Source organism: Budorcas taxicolor, chromosome 17, assembly GCF_023091745.1.
Source record: "Budorcas taxicolor isolate Tak-1 chromosome 17, Takin1.1, whole genome shotgun sequence".
NCBI classification, from domain to species: Eukaryota; Metazoa; Chordata; class Mammalia; order Artiodactyla; family Bovidae; genus Budorcas; species Budorcas taxicolor.
This window is the reverse complement of record NC_068926.1, coordinates 1,166,235-1,181,629: the sequence shown is the minus strand read 5'-3', so window position 1 is coordinate 1,181,629 and position 15,395 is coordinate 1,166,235. Positions and strand designations below refer to the sequence as shown.

At 42.6% G+C, this 15,395-nt stretch overlaps 1 protein-coding gene across 1 annotated transcript in view; it reads right to left on the bottom strand.

The window, feature by feature from the left end:
- CPE (carboxypeptidase E) overlaps window positions 1-2,733 on the bottom strand; it is a 149,251-nt gene extending 146,518 nt beyond the window's left edge. The window contains exon 1 of the mRNA XM_052654910.1: window positions 2,430-2,733. Coding sequence (XP_052510870.1) covers window positions 2,430-2,733 — 304 coding nt within the window. The remainder of the gene's footprint in view (window positions 1-2,429) is intronic.
- Window positions 2,734-15,395: the final 12,662 nt, after the last annotated feature.

Genomic DNA, 15,395 nt, shown 5'->3' with positions numbered 1-15,395 from the left:
ACATCTTTCTATCTGCTAGATTGAATGATGTTCAATTCGTGAATAACCAAATAGTCAATAAGATCCTTGAAATTTACTCAGTTGATTTTTTTTTTTTAAATTAGTTCCCTGAAGATTTCCAACCTGTTCCTCTCTTCTTAAAAGATGGTAGAGGGGATGACCCAGAGGGATGCTGTGGGGAGGGAGGTGGGAGGGGGGTTCATGTTTGGGATCGCATGTGCACCCGTGGTGGATTCATGTCAATGTATGGTGAAACCAATACAGTATTGTAAAGTAAAATAAAGTAAAAATAAAAATTTAAAAAAAAAAAAAGATGGTAGAGGGGGAAATCACCCCGTGTTTTTCATGCTGGCACATAGCAGTTTATTGCAACCTTTAAAAATACAATTGATAGACATTTTGTATTCTATTTATTAAGTAATACCATGAACTTAGTTTCCTTCATTTAACAAGCAGTAAAGGAGGTAATATAAATATTTCTTTCTTTGCCTTCTTAAAATGAGTTAAGTTGCTGTATTTTGTGTTTAAAAGGAACAAAACATAGAAGGCATTGTGTTATTCAGCAAATGACTGACTCATCTTTTTCCCTAATGTGACCTGAGTGCCTGCTGTGTGCCAGACCTGCCCTGGGTGCTGGAGACACAGCTCTACCCCAAGGAGCCTAGAGCTGGAGAAAGGGACCTGCAGATCTTGACAGACTATACATTTCAGATATTTAAGCAAAAGAATTATGGTTTTCATTTTCAAAAGCATATCACATTTTAACAGTAATATCACTTTACAAATTTGTTTCTAAACTTGAAGACAACAAATAGTTAACATTTGCTTTCATATGATCTCTTTGAAGAAACAACAAAATCTGAGGAGCAATCTATGATAGAATAACTAAAGGTTCCAATTAAATAGGCAGGAGAATCACAAATATTTAGATTCTCCTTAAACCTAAGATGTCTTGACTTCAATTATCTAAAATAACTGAAGATGAGTTTTCACATACAAAATTTTTCTTTATCTTCAGATACAAATATGAAACTAACTTTCTAAATTTCCAATTCTACATGCTGAATCCTGCTAGAGAGCATTCAGTTCAGTTAAGTCGCTCAGTCGTGTCGGACTCTTTGCGACCCCATGGACTGCAGCATGCCAGGCCTCCCTGTCCATCACCAACTCCTGAAACCTACTCAAACTCATGTCCATCGCATTGGTGATGCCATCCAACCGTCTCATCCTCTGTCCTCCCCTTCTTCTCCCACCTTCAATCGTTCCTAGCATCAGACAGCATTACTGAAAATGTTTTCCAGGATCTAGTCTTAGGGTTTTGATGGCAAAATTATACAAACCTTTCCATTTACATTATTTGAAGGTAAGAAATGTTTCCCATTTTACTAAAAATTTACTATTGATCAGACCATACTCCTTCCACTTGAAGATCAAAGTGTCTCCATGGATCACATATTTTAATCCCATCTCAATTTGGTTCTTAAATATCATTATAAAACTATTCTGGCCCTACATTTGAGAGTTTTTACCTGTTTTCTTGCTTTCTTTGTCATTAAAAAGGAAAAAAAGCATACCATGCTGATGCAATTAGCCCAGATTAACCTTTATAGTCAGAAGACCAGGCCTTAAAACTTGTTATTTTCAAAGAGCAAAGAAAAAGAAGAACCAAAAACATTTTTCAAGATATCTCTTTATTAATATCAATTGCGTAACATTTAACATAAATTAAAACGTGCCCTAACACACTCAAGAGGAAGATGAATAAGATGGTCATATGGAAACATCCGTTGTAATAAAATCCTGATCGCAAACTACTCATCTCCAAGGGCTAGAACAGAAAAAAAAAAAGGAATATTCCTTTTTCCTCAGAAAGACTGTGTGCAGTTTTGAGATCGGAATGCCTGCCATAGGCGGCTTTATCACCCTCTACCCGCCAGCGTTACCAAGATCCTTAACATCCCAGCAGTGCGCGTTACCTAATACGCACATACAGGTAGAGATGGACACCTAGAGCCTCCAAGGCCAATAAACTGGTCCTCTGGAAATTAGGAAACAAATGGTAAATGACTTTTCCTCATTTCCTCAGACCCTGCCTTCTGCACCTTATCGTTCTACTCCAGCTTGCAAGGAAGGACGACCTCCTTCCTGAGGCCTCACAGTTATTCCCTACGGTCTTAGGTACAGCCAAGTGGGGGGTGACAGCGGGTTTGCGGGGGCGCAGATTTGCTTGCTGCGCTCCCACCTCCATCAGCGGCAGCCCCTCCGGCCTGGGCTTACCCAGGGGGAGGGGTGTGCAAGGCTGTGGAGGACAGCCAGCCGACAGGGCTTGGCAAATCCCAGCCCCAGCCCGCCCCCCACGTACACTTTCCACCCCGGGTGCCTCTCGCCCTCCTCTCCCACCGCCGGCCCACCCCGCGCGGCTCCCTTACCCGGCTCGTGGACGCCGGGGCTGTCGGACAGCTCGAGCACCAGCAGCTCGCGGCCCTCGAAGCTGCGCCCCACCGTGTAGATCCTGCTGACCGCGGCGCACTGCAGCCACACGGACACGAGCGCCTCACGAAGCTCTGGGTAGCGGTGGTACTCAAAGGAGATGCCGTCCTCCTGCGGCCGCCGGCGCCGCCTCGCGCCCGCCACAGGGCCCCCAGCTCCCCGGGCCTCGGCGCCCAGGAGCCAGGCACAGGCGGCCAGCGAGCCGCACAGCGCCAGCAGCGCACAGCCCCCTCTCCGGGCCATCGCGTCCCGCGTCTTCTGTGCGGCCTCCTCTGGGCCCGGAACCTCGGGGTGCACGGCCTGTGGGTCCCCTCGACTCGCCACCCGGCGGCCTGGAGCGGGGAGGGCAGCGAAGATCTAAGCAGGGACCGCGAAGCGGGAGAGGAGCGCAGGACGCACCGCCGCCGAGTGTGGGACGCAAGGGAGGCGGCGCGGAGCCCGGCGAGGCGCACGGGCGGGGCAGGGAGGGCGGCGCCGCCAGCCGGATTCGCGGCTAACCGGGGGCCGCTATGCTATTTGCGGACTTGGAGCCACGTCAGAATCAAATGGCGCCGCTAGGACCCAGGTGAGATGACAGCTAAGGTCGGATGTGGGCACTTTGCTGTCATCATTGAGAGACCTGTGACAGTGCCTGTTGGGGGGTGTGGGAAAACACCCTGAGATTGTTAGTCTTTTAAACGTGTTTATCTGTTCCAAGCGGACCAGGTTTTCATCTTGATGCTCCCAAGACTAGATAATATTCCAGAAAAAAAAGAGAAAGAAACACAAAGGCAGTCACTTGCCTTCTGCCCGTGATGTGTCTTTAATAACTGTATTGATAGTTCAAACACAAACCCACCAGTTGGCTGTTAATTGATTGCATGGTCTGTCTGAAAAACAGAACACTGGGCACTTGGATTTAGAGGTTTAAGAAACTGAAAATGCGTTCTATCGATTTGCAGATAGTGTCTTTAATTGTATTTATGCACATACCTGGGTTCTTCCCGAGGGGAAGGAAAAGAGTAAGACAATGTCATCTGCCAGTGCCTGTGCCAACCCCCTTCTATAATTCCTATGGAGAAAGCAGAGTACAGCTCAAGCGCTGGTCAAGGGATTTAGTTGGGTATTAAGGTTAAATCTTTCCAAAACCGCTTTTCCGGGAGGTTCAGGCTCAGTCTCTTACCTGGTTGTAACTAAGATGCTGCCAGGACTGCAGTCATCTGAAGGCTTGACTGGGGCTAGAGAATCTTCTTCCAAGAAAAAAAGTTAAAGATCAAAACTGTTACAGAAAGAAAACTCTGATCATGAAAGATACTATCTCCATTCCCCTCCCATAATTATTGCAAAAATATAAAATCATTTATAGCTTTAGATACCCAGCCTTTACACAGAATTTGTAGTAGAGCAAATGTTATTCTGAAGAGGTTGCCTTTTGGATTCAATAATAGCACAAATCTAAGTAAGTAATCCACTGGGTATTTCAACCAAGCAGGAAAAATACACATCATATGGGTAATTTTTTATGTTAGACATTTGTTTGTTTTAACTCATTCCTTTTCCCCCTAACAGTGCAGTGCACTGAATAAAAACTCTCTCCTGGGAATGGATTCATTAAAAAAAAGAAAAAATGGTGCTGGTTTCAAAACTTTCTGAAAGCAGCATGGATCTTTTTTGAATTTTGGGGGGTGAACTGCCACTGTAAAGACATGCCACTCAGTTGAATTTGGACCTGGCCATGTACCTTGTCAATTTAGGCAAAGCTAAGAACCCTGTATTTTTCTCAGTGACCAATCTCAGTTTGATGACATGGTTCAAAAGTTTGCAATCAGAGTTATAATTAGATTTCTAAAATCATGCCCAAAAGAACAACCTTGTAAACCTAGAAAAAGAAAACAGTGTAGCTAAAACCAATCACTTCAGCAGTGGAAGGTTAAGATTTTCAGGTTAGCAATTTATGGTAACCACACTAATTTGTGGCAAGATGGGTCATATACTAGTGACAACACATGTAAACAGCATATGGTTTGGTGAAGTCCTGTGTTGCCCTTAAGTTTCTCTTCAAACAAAGGGTGTGTTTTCTATTTTCTCCCAAATTTCAGTTTTATGGTGTTTTTGTTTTGTTTTGTTTTTTGCTTTTTTGTAAACAGGTGAGATCCTGCCAGCACTGTGGTCTCACTTGAAAGGGATCTTTTGGAAGAAGCTTAGAAGTTTGTTTTCTTTATCTATTAAAATGAAATATTTTGATTCATTCAAGTGCAGCAGGGTCATCTAGAGAATTTGTAAAATGCACAGATTCCTAAACACCCATCAATACAGAGATGGGATTCAGGAATTAACAAGGTTCCAGGTTTTGATAAGAACCCAGGTATTTTTTATTTTGATGTTTGGTTGATGAACATGCTTCAAAAATCTCAAATACTGCAACTCTGGAAGTTTTCTTTTTGAGAAAAGTTCCTGCTCACCAGAACACGGAGGCACACCACATAAACCAATAAATCAATTCACAGGAATTAAAACTTTGTTTTTGAATTTCTGGGCAATTTTAGGTGTAGGTCAGCTTCACTGGAGTGTAATTATTTTTTGTAGTTTCATAGGCAATTATGTAAAAGGTTATATACCCATCCTGATTGCTAGATAGAAAATCTTGCATGCTAAATATTTAATATGTTTGACCTTGTGCATTCATAGGTAAATCTAGTGTGAAGGCACATTTTAAATTATTCATATATATGCACACACACACAAGAAAGAAAGATATCTGTTTGTTGTGTCACTTCTGAACATCTATATGAGCATATTTAAGCCCCCTGAAGCTTCACTTCCTGTATCACTTCTATTATTTTCAAATCCAGAAACTGTCTCTTCCTATATCCCAAACCTTGTATTCAGTTCAGTTCAGTCATTCAGTCGTGTCTAACTCTTTGCGACCCCATGAACTGCAGCACGCCAGGCCTCCCTGTCCATCACCAACTCCCAGAGTTTACTCAAACACGTGTCCATTGAGTGGGTGATGCCATCCAACCATCTCATCCTCTGTTGTCCCCTTCTCCTCCTGCCTTCAATCTTTCTCATCATCAGGGTCTTTTCAAAAGAGTCAGCTCCTCACATCAGGTGGCCAAAGTATTGGAGTTTCAGCTTTCACATCAGTCCTCCCAATGAACACCCAGGACTGATTTCCTTTAGGATGGACTAGTTGGATCTCCTTGCAGTCCAAGGGACGCTCAAGAATCTTCTCCAACACCACAGTTCAAAAGCATCAATTCTTCTGCACTCAGCTTTATTTATAGTCCAACTCTCACATCCACACATTACTACTGGAAAAACCATAGCTTTGACTAGATAGACCTTTGTGGACAAAGTAATGTCTCTGCTGTTTAATATGCTGTCTAGGTTGGTCATAACTTTCCTTCCAAGGAGTAAGCGTCTTTTAATTTCATGGCTGCAATCACCATCCACAGTGATTTTGGAGTCCAATAAAATAAAGTCAGCCACCCTTTCCACTGTTTCCCCATCTATTTGCCATGAAGTGATGGGATCAATGCCATGATCTTAGTTTTCTCAATGTTGAGCTTTAAGCCAACTTTTTCACTCTCTTCTTTCACCTTCATAAAGAGGCTCTTTAGTTCCTCTTCACTTTCTGCCATAAGGGTGTCATCTGCATGTCTGAGGTTATTGATATTTCTCCCGGCAATCTTGATTCCAGCTTGTGCTTCCTCCAGCCCAGGGTTTCTCATGATGTACTCTGCATATAAGTTAAATAAGCAGGGTGACAATATACAGCCTTGACGTTCTCCTTTTCCTATTTGGAACCAGTCTGTTGTTCCATGTATTACTTCTTTCCAAAGCCCTGTCTAGTCATCTACTCCAGAAAGGTTCTGTAAACACATAGCTTTATATCTATCTGGTGGTAAATGTTGACACTCAACTTTCCTTGGGATATAAAACCTGATTTAGAGTGTTTCCTGATTTCCATCGTGTAAATATTCCTCCATGGCTGACTTCAAGTTGCCAATGTGACATGACTGAACACAGCCTTGAGAAGAGGTATGTAGTACCATACTTTCATGCAAGTTCTTTATCTCCTCCCTTTCAAGACGGAGGGCTTAATTCCCTTCTACTTGAGTGTAGGAAGTAGTGACTTGCTTCTGATGAATGCAATATAGCAGAAGTGATAGGATATATCTACAGGTAGTGCTAGTGGTAAAGAACATGCCTGCCCCATCAGGAGACATAAGAGACAAGTGTTTGACATCTGGATCAGGAAGATCCCATGGAGAAGGGAATGGCAACCCCCTCCAGTATTCTTGCCTGAAAACTCCCATGGACAGAGAAGCCTGTTGGGCTACAGTCCAGGAGGCTCACAAAGAGTGGGACATGACGGAGCGACTGAGCACACACGTGCAATACATAAACAGTATCTCCCATGTTGATACAAGAGACATAAACAACCTTGAGCACACAGAGGATAATAAAATATGGCAGAATATGAAGAAGTGATGGGTTTTCATTACGTATTGCCTTTGTTCTTCATTGTTGTTCAGTCACTGTCATGTCCAACTCCTTGTGACCCCATGGACACACCAGGCTTCCCTTCTCCTTCAATATCTCCCAGAGTTTGCTCAAACTCATGTCCATTGAGTCAGTGATGCCATCCAGCCATCTCATTCTCTGTTGTCCCCTTCTCCTCCTGCCCTCAATCTTTCCCAGCATCAGGGTCTTTTCCAATGAGCCAGCTCTTTGCATCGGGTGGCCAAAATATTAGAGCTTCAGCTTCAACATCAGTCCTTCCAATGAATATTCAGGGTTGATTTCCTTTAGGATTGACTGGTTTGATCTCCTTGAAGTCCAAGGGACTCTCAAGAGTCTTCTCCAACACCACAATTCAAAAGCATCAGTTCTTCGGTGCTCAGCTTTCTTTATGGTCCAACTCTCACATCCATCCATGACTACTGGAACAACCATAGATTTGATTATAGAGACCTTTGTTGGCAAAGTAACATCTCTGCTGCTTAATATGCTGTCTAGGTTGGTCATAGTTTTTCTTCCAAGAAGCAAGCATCTTTTGATTTTATGGCTGCAGTCACCATCTGCAGTGATCTTGGAGCCCAAGAAAAGTATGTCACTGTTTCCATTGTTTCCCCATCTATTTTCTGTGAAGTGATGGGACCAGACGCCATGACCTAATTTTTTTGAATGTTGAGTTTTAAGCCAGCTTTTTCACTGTCCTCTTTCACCTTCATCAAGAAGCTCTTTAGTAGTTCCTTTTCACTTTCTGCCATAAGGGTGGTATCATCTGCATATCTAAGGTTACTGATATTTCTCCCAACAATCTTGATTCCAGCTTGTGCTTTATCCAGCCTGGCATTTCACATGACGTACTCTGCATGTAAGTTAAATAAGCACAGTGACAATATACAGCTTTGAAGTACTCCTTTCCCAATTTGGAACCAGTCCATTGTTCCATGTCCAGTTCTAACTGTTGCTTCTTGACCTGCATACAGATTTCTCAGGAGGCAGGAAAGGTGGTCTCATATTCCCATCACGTAAAGAATTTTTCACAGTTTGTTATGGTCCACACAGTCAAAAGGCTTTAGCATAATCAATGAAGTTGAAGTTGATGTTTTTCTGGAGTTTCCTTGTTTTTTCTATGATCCCACTGATATTGGCAATTTGATCTCTGGTTCCTTTGCCTTTTCTAAATCCAGCTTGTACATCTGTAAGTTTTTCATATAATTTATTTAATTGTAAGTTTATATAATTTATTTTTTAATAAATAATGACTGTATTTAACAAGTGAGTCATAAGATTCCTTCAGTTTTACCATCACCTCTTGCAGGTGTCAACCAAGAAACCCAGGAGTTGCAAATAAGTAAAGCGTTATCTGAAGGTCCTAGAAAATGCAATACTGGAGACACAGATTCAGGTAAAACCGAGAGTTCAAAGGAAGAGAAGGAGTCAGGGGTGTATAAAGGCAAAAGCCACAAGGTTGTTAAAGTTTTCTGGCAAAAATCATGATGGACTTCGATGCAAGAAGGAGATATTTTTCCTTAAAGGATAGGATGTCTGCATCATTTAGGGTAAGGGTCCAATAAGCATCTTGAGTTTCTGGGACATTGGGCAGATGCTCTGGATGCTCAAGTTAAGACAGTAAGTGGTTAAAATGTCAGATTCCATCCAAAATCACTTCCTTGGTGGCCTTGAGACTTTGTTTCAGAGCACCTCTAGCAGTGCCTACTATGTTTGATTTTCCTTCCACAGAGGATGGCTCCACTCTTCCCTCTCCAGCCCCAGTCCTCACTCAACAGGACCCCTTTCAGCCTGGCCCTCCTCTGTGGTTCCCCATAAAGGCAAGGTTGTATTGAACTTCAGGGTTCATGAACTTTCCACATCAGAATCACCTGGTGAGCATGGCCACATTCTGGACCAGTTGAATACAGTTTTCTGGGCCTGGTGCTTAGAAGTCTGCACTTGAGCAAGCTCACCCCACCCCCATCCTCTCAGGGGAACTTTGGTGCATAATAGGATTAGAGGAATACTGTCTGTTTAAGGAGACTAGTGTTGAGGTTTGACAGACAGCATTCTAATCCCAGGTCTGCTTATTCCTAGAAGCTGCTCCATGACTTCACCCTAAAATAAGGGACACAGCATTCCATGAACTCATAATAATGCAAGCAGAGGGAAGCAGAGTCAAAGAGAGAAGATGCTATGCTGCTGGCTTGGAAGATGGAGGAAAAGGCCACCAAACCAAGGAATGCTGGCAGGCACTAGAAGATGGAAAAGGAACTAAGCCTTTTTCTCCCCCAGCTTCCATGATGAATAAATAAGAATTAATCTCCATGTAAACTCACTTCATTTTCTGTAAAAGATCTCAACAACCACACTGTTCTCTTTCTGACACAGAATGCACTTGGATGCCCCATGGGTGGGCATGAATCAGGAGGGCAGCAGGTTTCAGGTCCCCACACTCATCCTCATGCAGCTCGACAGCGCCCAGACCAGACAGTGCCTCAGGGAAGGGCCTCTGGGCCAGCAGAGACTGCAGTGAGCTCAGTTTCTCGTCCACAGAGCTGAGCTCCATCTTTATAGCCATCCTCCATAGCTCAGAGGTTAAAGCATCTGCCTGCAATGCAGGAGAGCTGGGTTTGATCCCTGGGTTTGGAAGATCCCCTGGATAAGGAAATGGAAACCCACTCCATTATTCTTGCCTGGAAAGTCACACGGACAGAGGAGCCTGGAGGGCTATACTCCAGGAGTAGCAAAGAGTCAGACACGACTGAGTAACTTCACTTCACTCCCCTGCCTCCCAGCTGGTGGGTACAAGAGGAGTGCTCAGTAAAGAAGCCTTCTGAGCTCCTTCCCTCCCTGCTAGGACAGCCTCCAGTCATGGTCAGTGGCCAGTACTCTCACTGGCCTGGCAGCACCATTCAGTCATCCTGCTTCAGAATCCTTGCTCCTTCCTGTGAACTCCCAACACACTGCAGGGCTTTCCTGGCAAGCCCTGGAGAAATTCTCTGATCAAATGCTGCTTGACTTTCTCTTCATCCACACCATGAAGCCTGTGTCCCTGACTTGACCAGGGCTGCAGCTGGTCTCATGGGTATCCCATTTTTCCCATTTCTCATTTCTCTCATTATTGGGTTGTGTGCAAACCAAGCATCAGTCACCAAAATATTCATGCCACTTTTACTTGTCACTGTGTAATTAATAAAATAAAACAAAACTGAGTAAACTGATAAATACAAGAGTAGAAAAAAGTTGAATGCCTTGGAAGCACTTGAATTTTAAAAATGGAATTAGGTATGAATAAGAAAACAGTGAAGAACTGAGGAAAAGATAAAAAATATCAAAAGATACTGCTTTTAGATTTGTTCAAAAATCTGACACTAAAACTATAATGGTAGAAAACACATTATGGGAAGGAGTTCTCATCCCAACAACCAAAACCAACAGGTGAATAACTGGACACTTATGTTTTAAGCTCAAATAAGTTAAAGTGTGCTTTCTTTTTTTAAAATGACTCTCCTCTTTAACTGATTCTTTCATTAAATACCCACTGCATATTCCAGTTGTATCACCTTAGTGGGTGGATGTACTATGCAGACAGGTAACAGCCAGGGCACTCTGAACCTACCACGTGAATCAGCAAGATAAAACTCCTGTTTACAGATATCACAGCCTATAAACCTAATAACAAGCTCAAATTAAATATAATCCAAAGGGTTTATCAGTGTTATTGTACAGATCTATGCGCAGGCGCTAAGTTGCTTCAGTCCTGTCTGACTCTTGGAGATCTTATGGACTGCAGCCTGCCAGGCTCCTCTATCCATGGAATTCTCCAGGCAAGAATACTGGAGTGGGTTGCCATGCCCTTCTCCAGGGGATCTTCCAGACCAGAGATCAAGCTCTTGTCTCTTGCATCTCCTGCTTTGGCAGGCACCACCTGGGAAGCATTCTACAGCTCTAGTGCTCAGTCGCTTCAGTCGTGTCAGACTCTTTACAACCCCATGCACTGTAGCCCATCTGGCTCCTCTGTCCATAGGATTCTCCAGGCAAGAATGCTGGAGTGAGTTACCGTGTCCTTCTCCAGGGGATCTTCCTGACTCAGGGATCGAACCTGCATCTCATATGTCTCCTGCATTGGCAGGTGGATTCTTTACAACTGACCCACCGGGGAAGCCCCTTCTACAGCTCTACCTATACCAATTTCTCTGTATCCTAGTGGCCACCCCAGTATTTTTGATTTCCCAGCAGCACAACTCAACACAAACATATTATGAGTCATATATGTAATTTTGAACTTGTTAGTAGCCATATTTCTTAAAAAGGAAAGAGGGGAAAATAATTTTAATAATAATTTTAACCCAATATATTCCAAATACTATCATTTCAACTTGAAAATAGCATAAATTATTAATGATTTTTTTTATTCTAAGTCTTCAAAATCGCTTGTGTAATTCACATTATAGCACCTCAGCACAATTTAGACTACCCATATTTCCTGAGCTCACAGCTCACAAGTGGCTGGTGACAGCTATGTTGGACAGGTGAGCTATCCTGCTGTTCTTATATTCCTATCTTCTAAAATTATTCCTTCTGCTTTATCGTCCCAGATAATGCCTTAGCACTTATTCCTTGCCTGGACTATGGCAACATCCTCCCCTGAAGATTATTCCTCTCATCAGCTATTAACCTCAGTTTCTAATCTTGCTGCCAAAACCACCCTTTTTCTTCATTCACCTGGATTATGCCATCCACCATCCTGTCCCGTCCATCACCCAGTGGATCAATGCCAAAGCTGTGATCCTCTTCCTCAGAGAATTTCCTTAGAGAGCTCACTTTTTGTGCCTCCTCCTGCTTCTTTCACTAGCACATTTTCTCTCTCAAATTCCTTCACCATCACCCTTCAAACCACAACACATTTATGTCTACTCTCCTTACCCCTGTGCTGTCCCTTTCTCCTCCCTAGTCCAGCCTCAATCCACTAACCTACGCCTGCCCTCACTTCCCCACCAAGCACTCTTCCTCTCTCCTGAAATTGCAGCTCTCTGCTATCCTTGCAAAGAGAGAGCAACTCTCTTCTCTCATCTAGAAAGCACTGAAATTCTCACTTTTTACTTTCCCCATTAGTTATCATCCAAACACCTCAACTTTCTCACAGCGCATCCTCTCTCCCATGTGAATTCTCCTCTGTGGGTTCTGCCCCTCACCCAGACTGAACATCCCCTGGCCTTGCCTGGGCTTCCTCAGGCCCGCACTTGGGAGCACTGTCCTGCTCCCTCTTCACATGCTCCATCTGGGTGACCTTATCCTTGCTCACAGTATCAATTATCACCTCTCTGTTTGTCACTCCTAAGGTTGAGTCCTTTACCCATTCCCTCCCACTGTGAGACAGAGACTGGCCTGGCTTGTGCATTTGCCTCCACAGCCCAGAACAGAGAGAGCCACGGCCAATGGGACAAAACACGGTTGCAGGCAGTGGATAAACTGCTAACTTGCTTCCAGCTGCCTTCTATTTTTGGCACTGAGACTAATACCTGGGTTTTTAATGCTCTGATTACTCAGTGAATTCCTGGGCTCTTTCATTCTTCTGCAGGTTCCCTTCATTGGTTTGACACAACAAGTTTCCTCTTCACTCATCAACCACATGCACTAAGTTGCTTGCATGTAACAAGACATTTGCCAGTGATCTCATTTTATCTGTCTAATTCTTCAATGTAGTTCCTATCTCCATCAACATTGTTGTTGTTCATGTGGTCAGTTTAAGTCAACCGCATCACACATATAATATGCAGTAGAGAAAGGTGGATTTTTCTATGATGTTCTTACCTTTGGAAACCAAATTACTGAAATGAAAATCAAATTCCGCATCACACATATAATATGCAGTAGAGAAAGGTGGATTTTTCTATGATGTTCTTACCTTTGGAAACCAAATTACTGAAATGAAAATCAAATTGTCATTTTCCATCATGTAAACCTCTCAAAGAATGATTGGTTTTCCCTTCAACTGCTGGAAGCCAATCAACATGAATAATTCATGACAACTTCACACACAAGACACCAACTTTATGGAGTTCAGGAATATTAAACATTATGTAGATCATGAAACTGAAACTCCTCATTACAAACAATAAACATGCCTTATCTACTACATAATATTTCTTGTACCTTTTTAAATCTCAAATGTCCAAGAAAGAAAGTTGTTCACCTCTTAGTTTTACCACCCCATGGACTGTAGCCCACCAGACTCCTCTGTTCATGGAATTTTCCAGGCAAGAATACAGGAGTAGGCAGCCATTCCCTTCTCCAGGGGATAGTCCTGACACAGGGATTGAATCTGGATCTCCTGCATCACAGGTGGAGTCTTTACCTTCTGAACCACAAGGGAAACACCTTTATAGAACATATGAAATGTCAAAGTGAAACAGTCTCTTCTATGTGGAAGCTGCCCATTTTCCTGTAAACTCAAAATTATTAATATAAGTAAATATATGTTGCACTCACACATATAAGTTAAGGTGTCTTCTGCCTTGGCCAATATTTGGAAGGTTCTGCTTCTAGAGGGACTGACCAAGGTGCTAATAAGATTGAAATTGAGGCTGACTGATGACTCTGGTACAGAGAGGAAAACAAGAAAGTCAACAAGCAAACTTCTCACTCATTACCAGGACTGTACCTTTAATTTCAAAGAAGCTTTGTGGATGACAACAAACCCACTGAAGGAATGACTTACATCATCCTGTAGGTGGGTGAGCAGTCAGTCACATCATTATTTGTGAAAGAAAAAAGCATAGCACATTCATCAAGTGGATGCTCAAACACTGTTCATAGACATCTATGACTTTAACATGGTACAGTTGCAGTCATTGTTATTGTGCACCTCAGTGTGGATTGATTAGTCTTTGAAGTTAAGTCAGACTTCTCCTACACCCCATACATAGGACTGGGGTTGGCCTTTTTGTTGAAAAGTAACTCATAGGTTGAGTCTTGCTCCAAGTTAAAGAAGAAAATGGTTTGGCTTGTTCCTCTCTCAGTTGCATGATTTACTCCACGACTCTGCATCCAGAGAGGGAGAGGGCAGACTAATACACTAGGAGATGAGACGCCAGGAAGTCTGGAGTGGTGGCAGCCCAGAAGGCTCTGCTGGCCAGTCATGCCTTCTTATGAGTGCCTTAGTAGACTGCCCCCTTTAGGGGAAATCCCATGGAGAAAGGAAAAGAGTGTAGCTGAGAACCTAGGTGGGATCTGTGTAAGAGAGAAAGATTGGGGTGGAAGGAGAGAAACAGTGAGAGAGAGAGAGGAGGGCAAGGGGGAGAATGAAAAAATAAGAGGAAGAGGGGACAAAAACAAGAAAAAGTAAGGCAGTTGAAAATCTGGTAATTTCTCTATTCAAGGGTCTTAGAAGTTTAATAAACTTCATCTACTTTGTGATAAGTGCGGGAAATTTGGAAGATTAATCCTAAATCAAACTGAAGAATCTCTTCATATATCTTATTTGAGATACACAGTTGCATAACAACAACAACAAATAAAATCTGTAACATTTACAAAGTGTTTCCCCTGCATTTTCTAACTTGCTAATTCTCACAATGACCTCATTTCATTATCAACATTTTAGTGACCAGTCACCTAACTTTATGGAGGATAAATTCCAAAGCAAGGGGACACTGGGTCAAACAGAATTATTATAACTCAAAGATATATTTTACAGTTACTCCTTCATTTAGTCTTTTGGATCTGAATTATTATATTTTAGAAAAACATACTATAAATCTAGAGGCTTAATATGTTACTGGAGCTAAGAATGAATTTTCTTTCTGCCTACTCCTCTCCGTCCATGAAGAAATTGTTCCTCAGTCTTTGTCAACGATAAATTGTGATATGTCTTTAATAACTATAAAATGTGGTAATGGTGTTCACCACCACCACCTTTAACTTAAAATGATATACTCTGCTATTTTAAACAGCATTCCAAAAATACACTAAAAAAGATAACAAAAACATAAAATATTATGCTAGACTCTAGTAGCTAGAGGAATGCTTTGCTCTATAGGTCTTAATTTTTCCGCTAATTTTTTACATCCATTATGTTTGAGAATGACGTTACTAAAAAAAAAAAAAAAAGATCAAATGCCACATTCTCATGAGACAAGTATCATAAAAGATGACTGGTTTTCTCTTTAGCTATGAGAAGTTGACCATATTCAGTTCAGTCTCTCACTCATGTCCGGCTCTTTGCAGCCCCATGGATTGCAGCATGCCAGGCCTCCCCGTCCATCACCAACTCCTGGAGTTTACTCAAATTCATGTCCATTGAGTCGGTGATGCCATCCAGCATCTCATCCTCTGTCATCCCCTTCTCTTGCCTTCAATTTTTCCAAGCATCAGCGTCTTTTCAAGTAAGTCAGTTCTTTGCATGTGGTGGC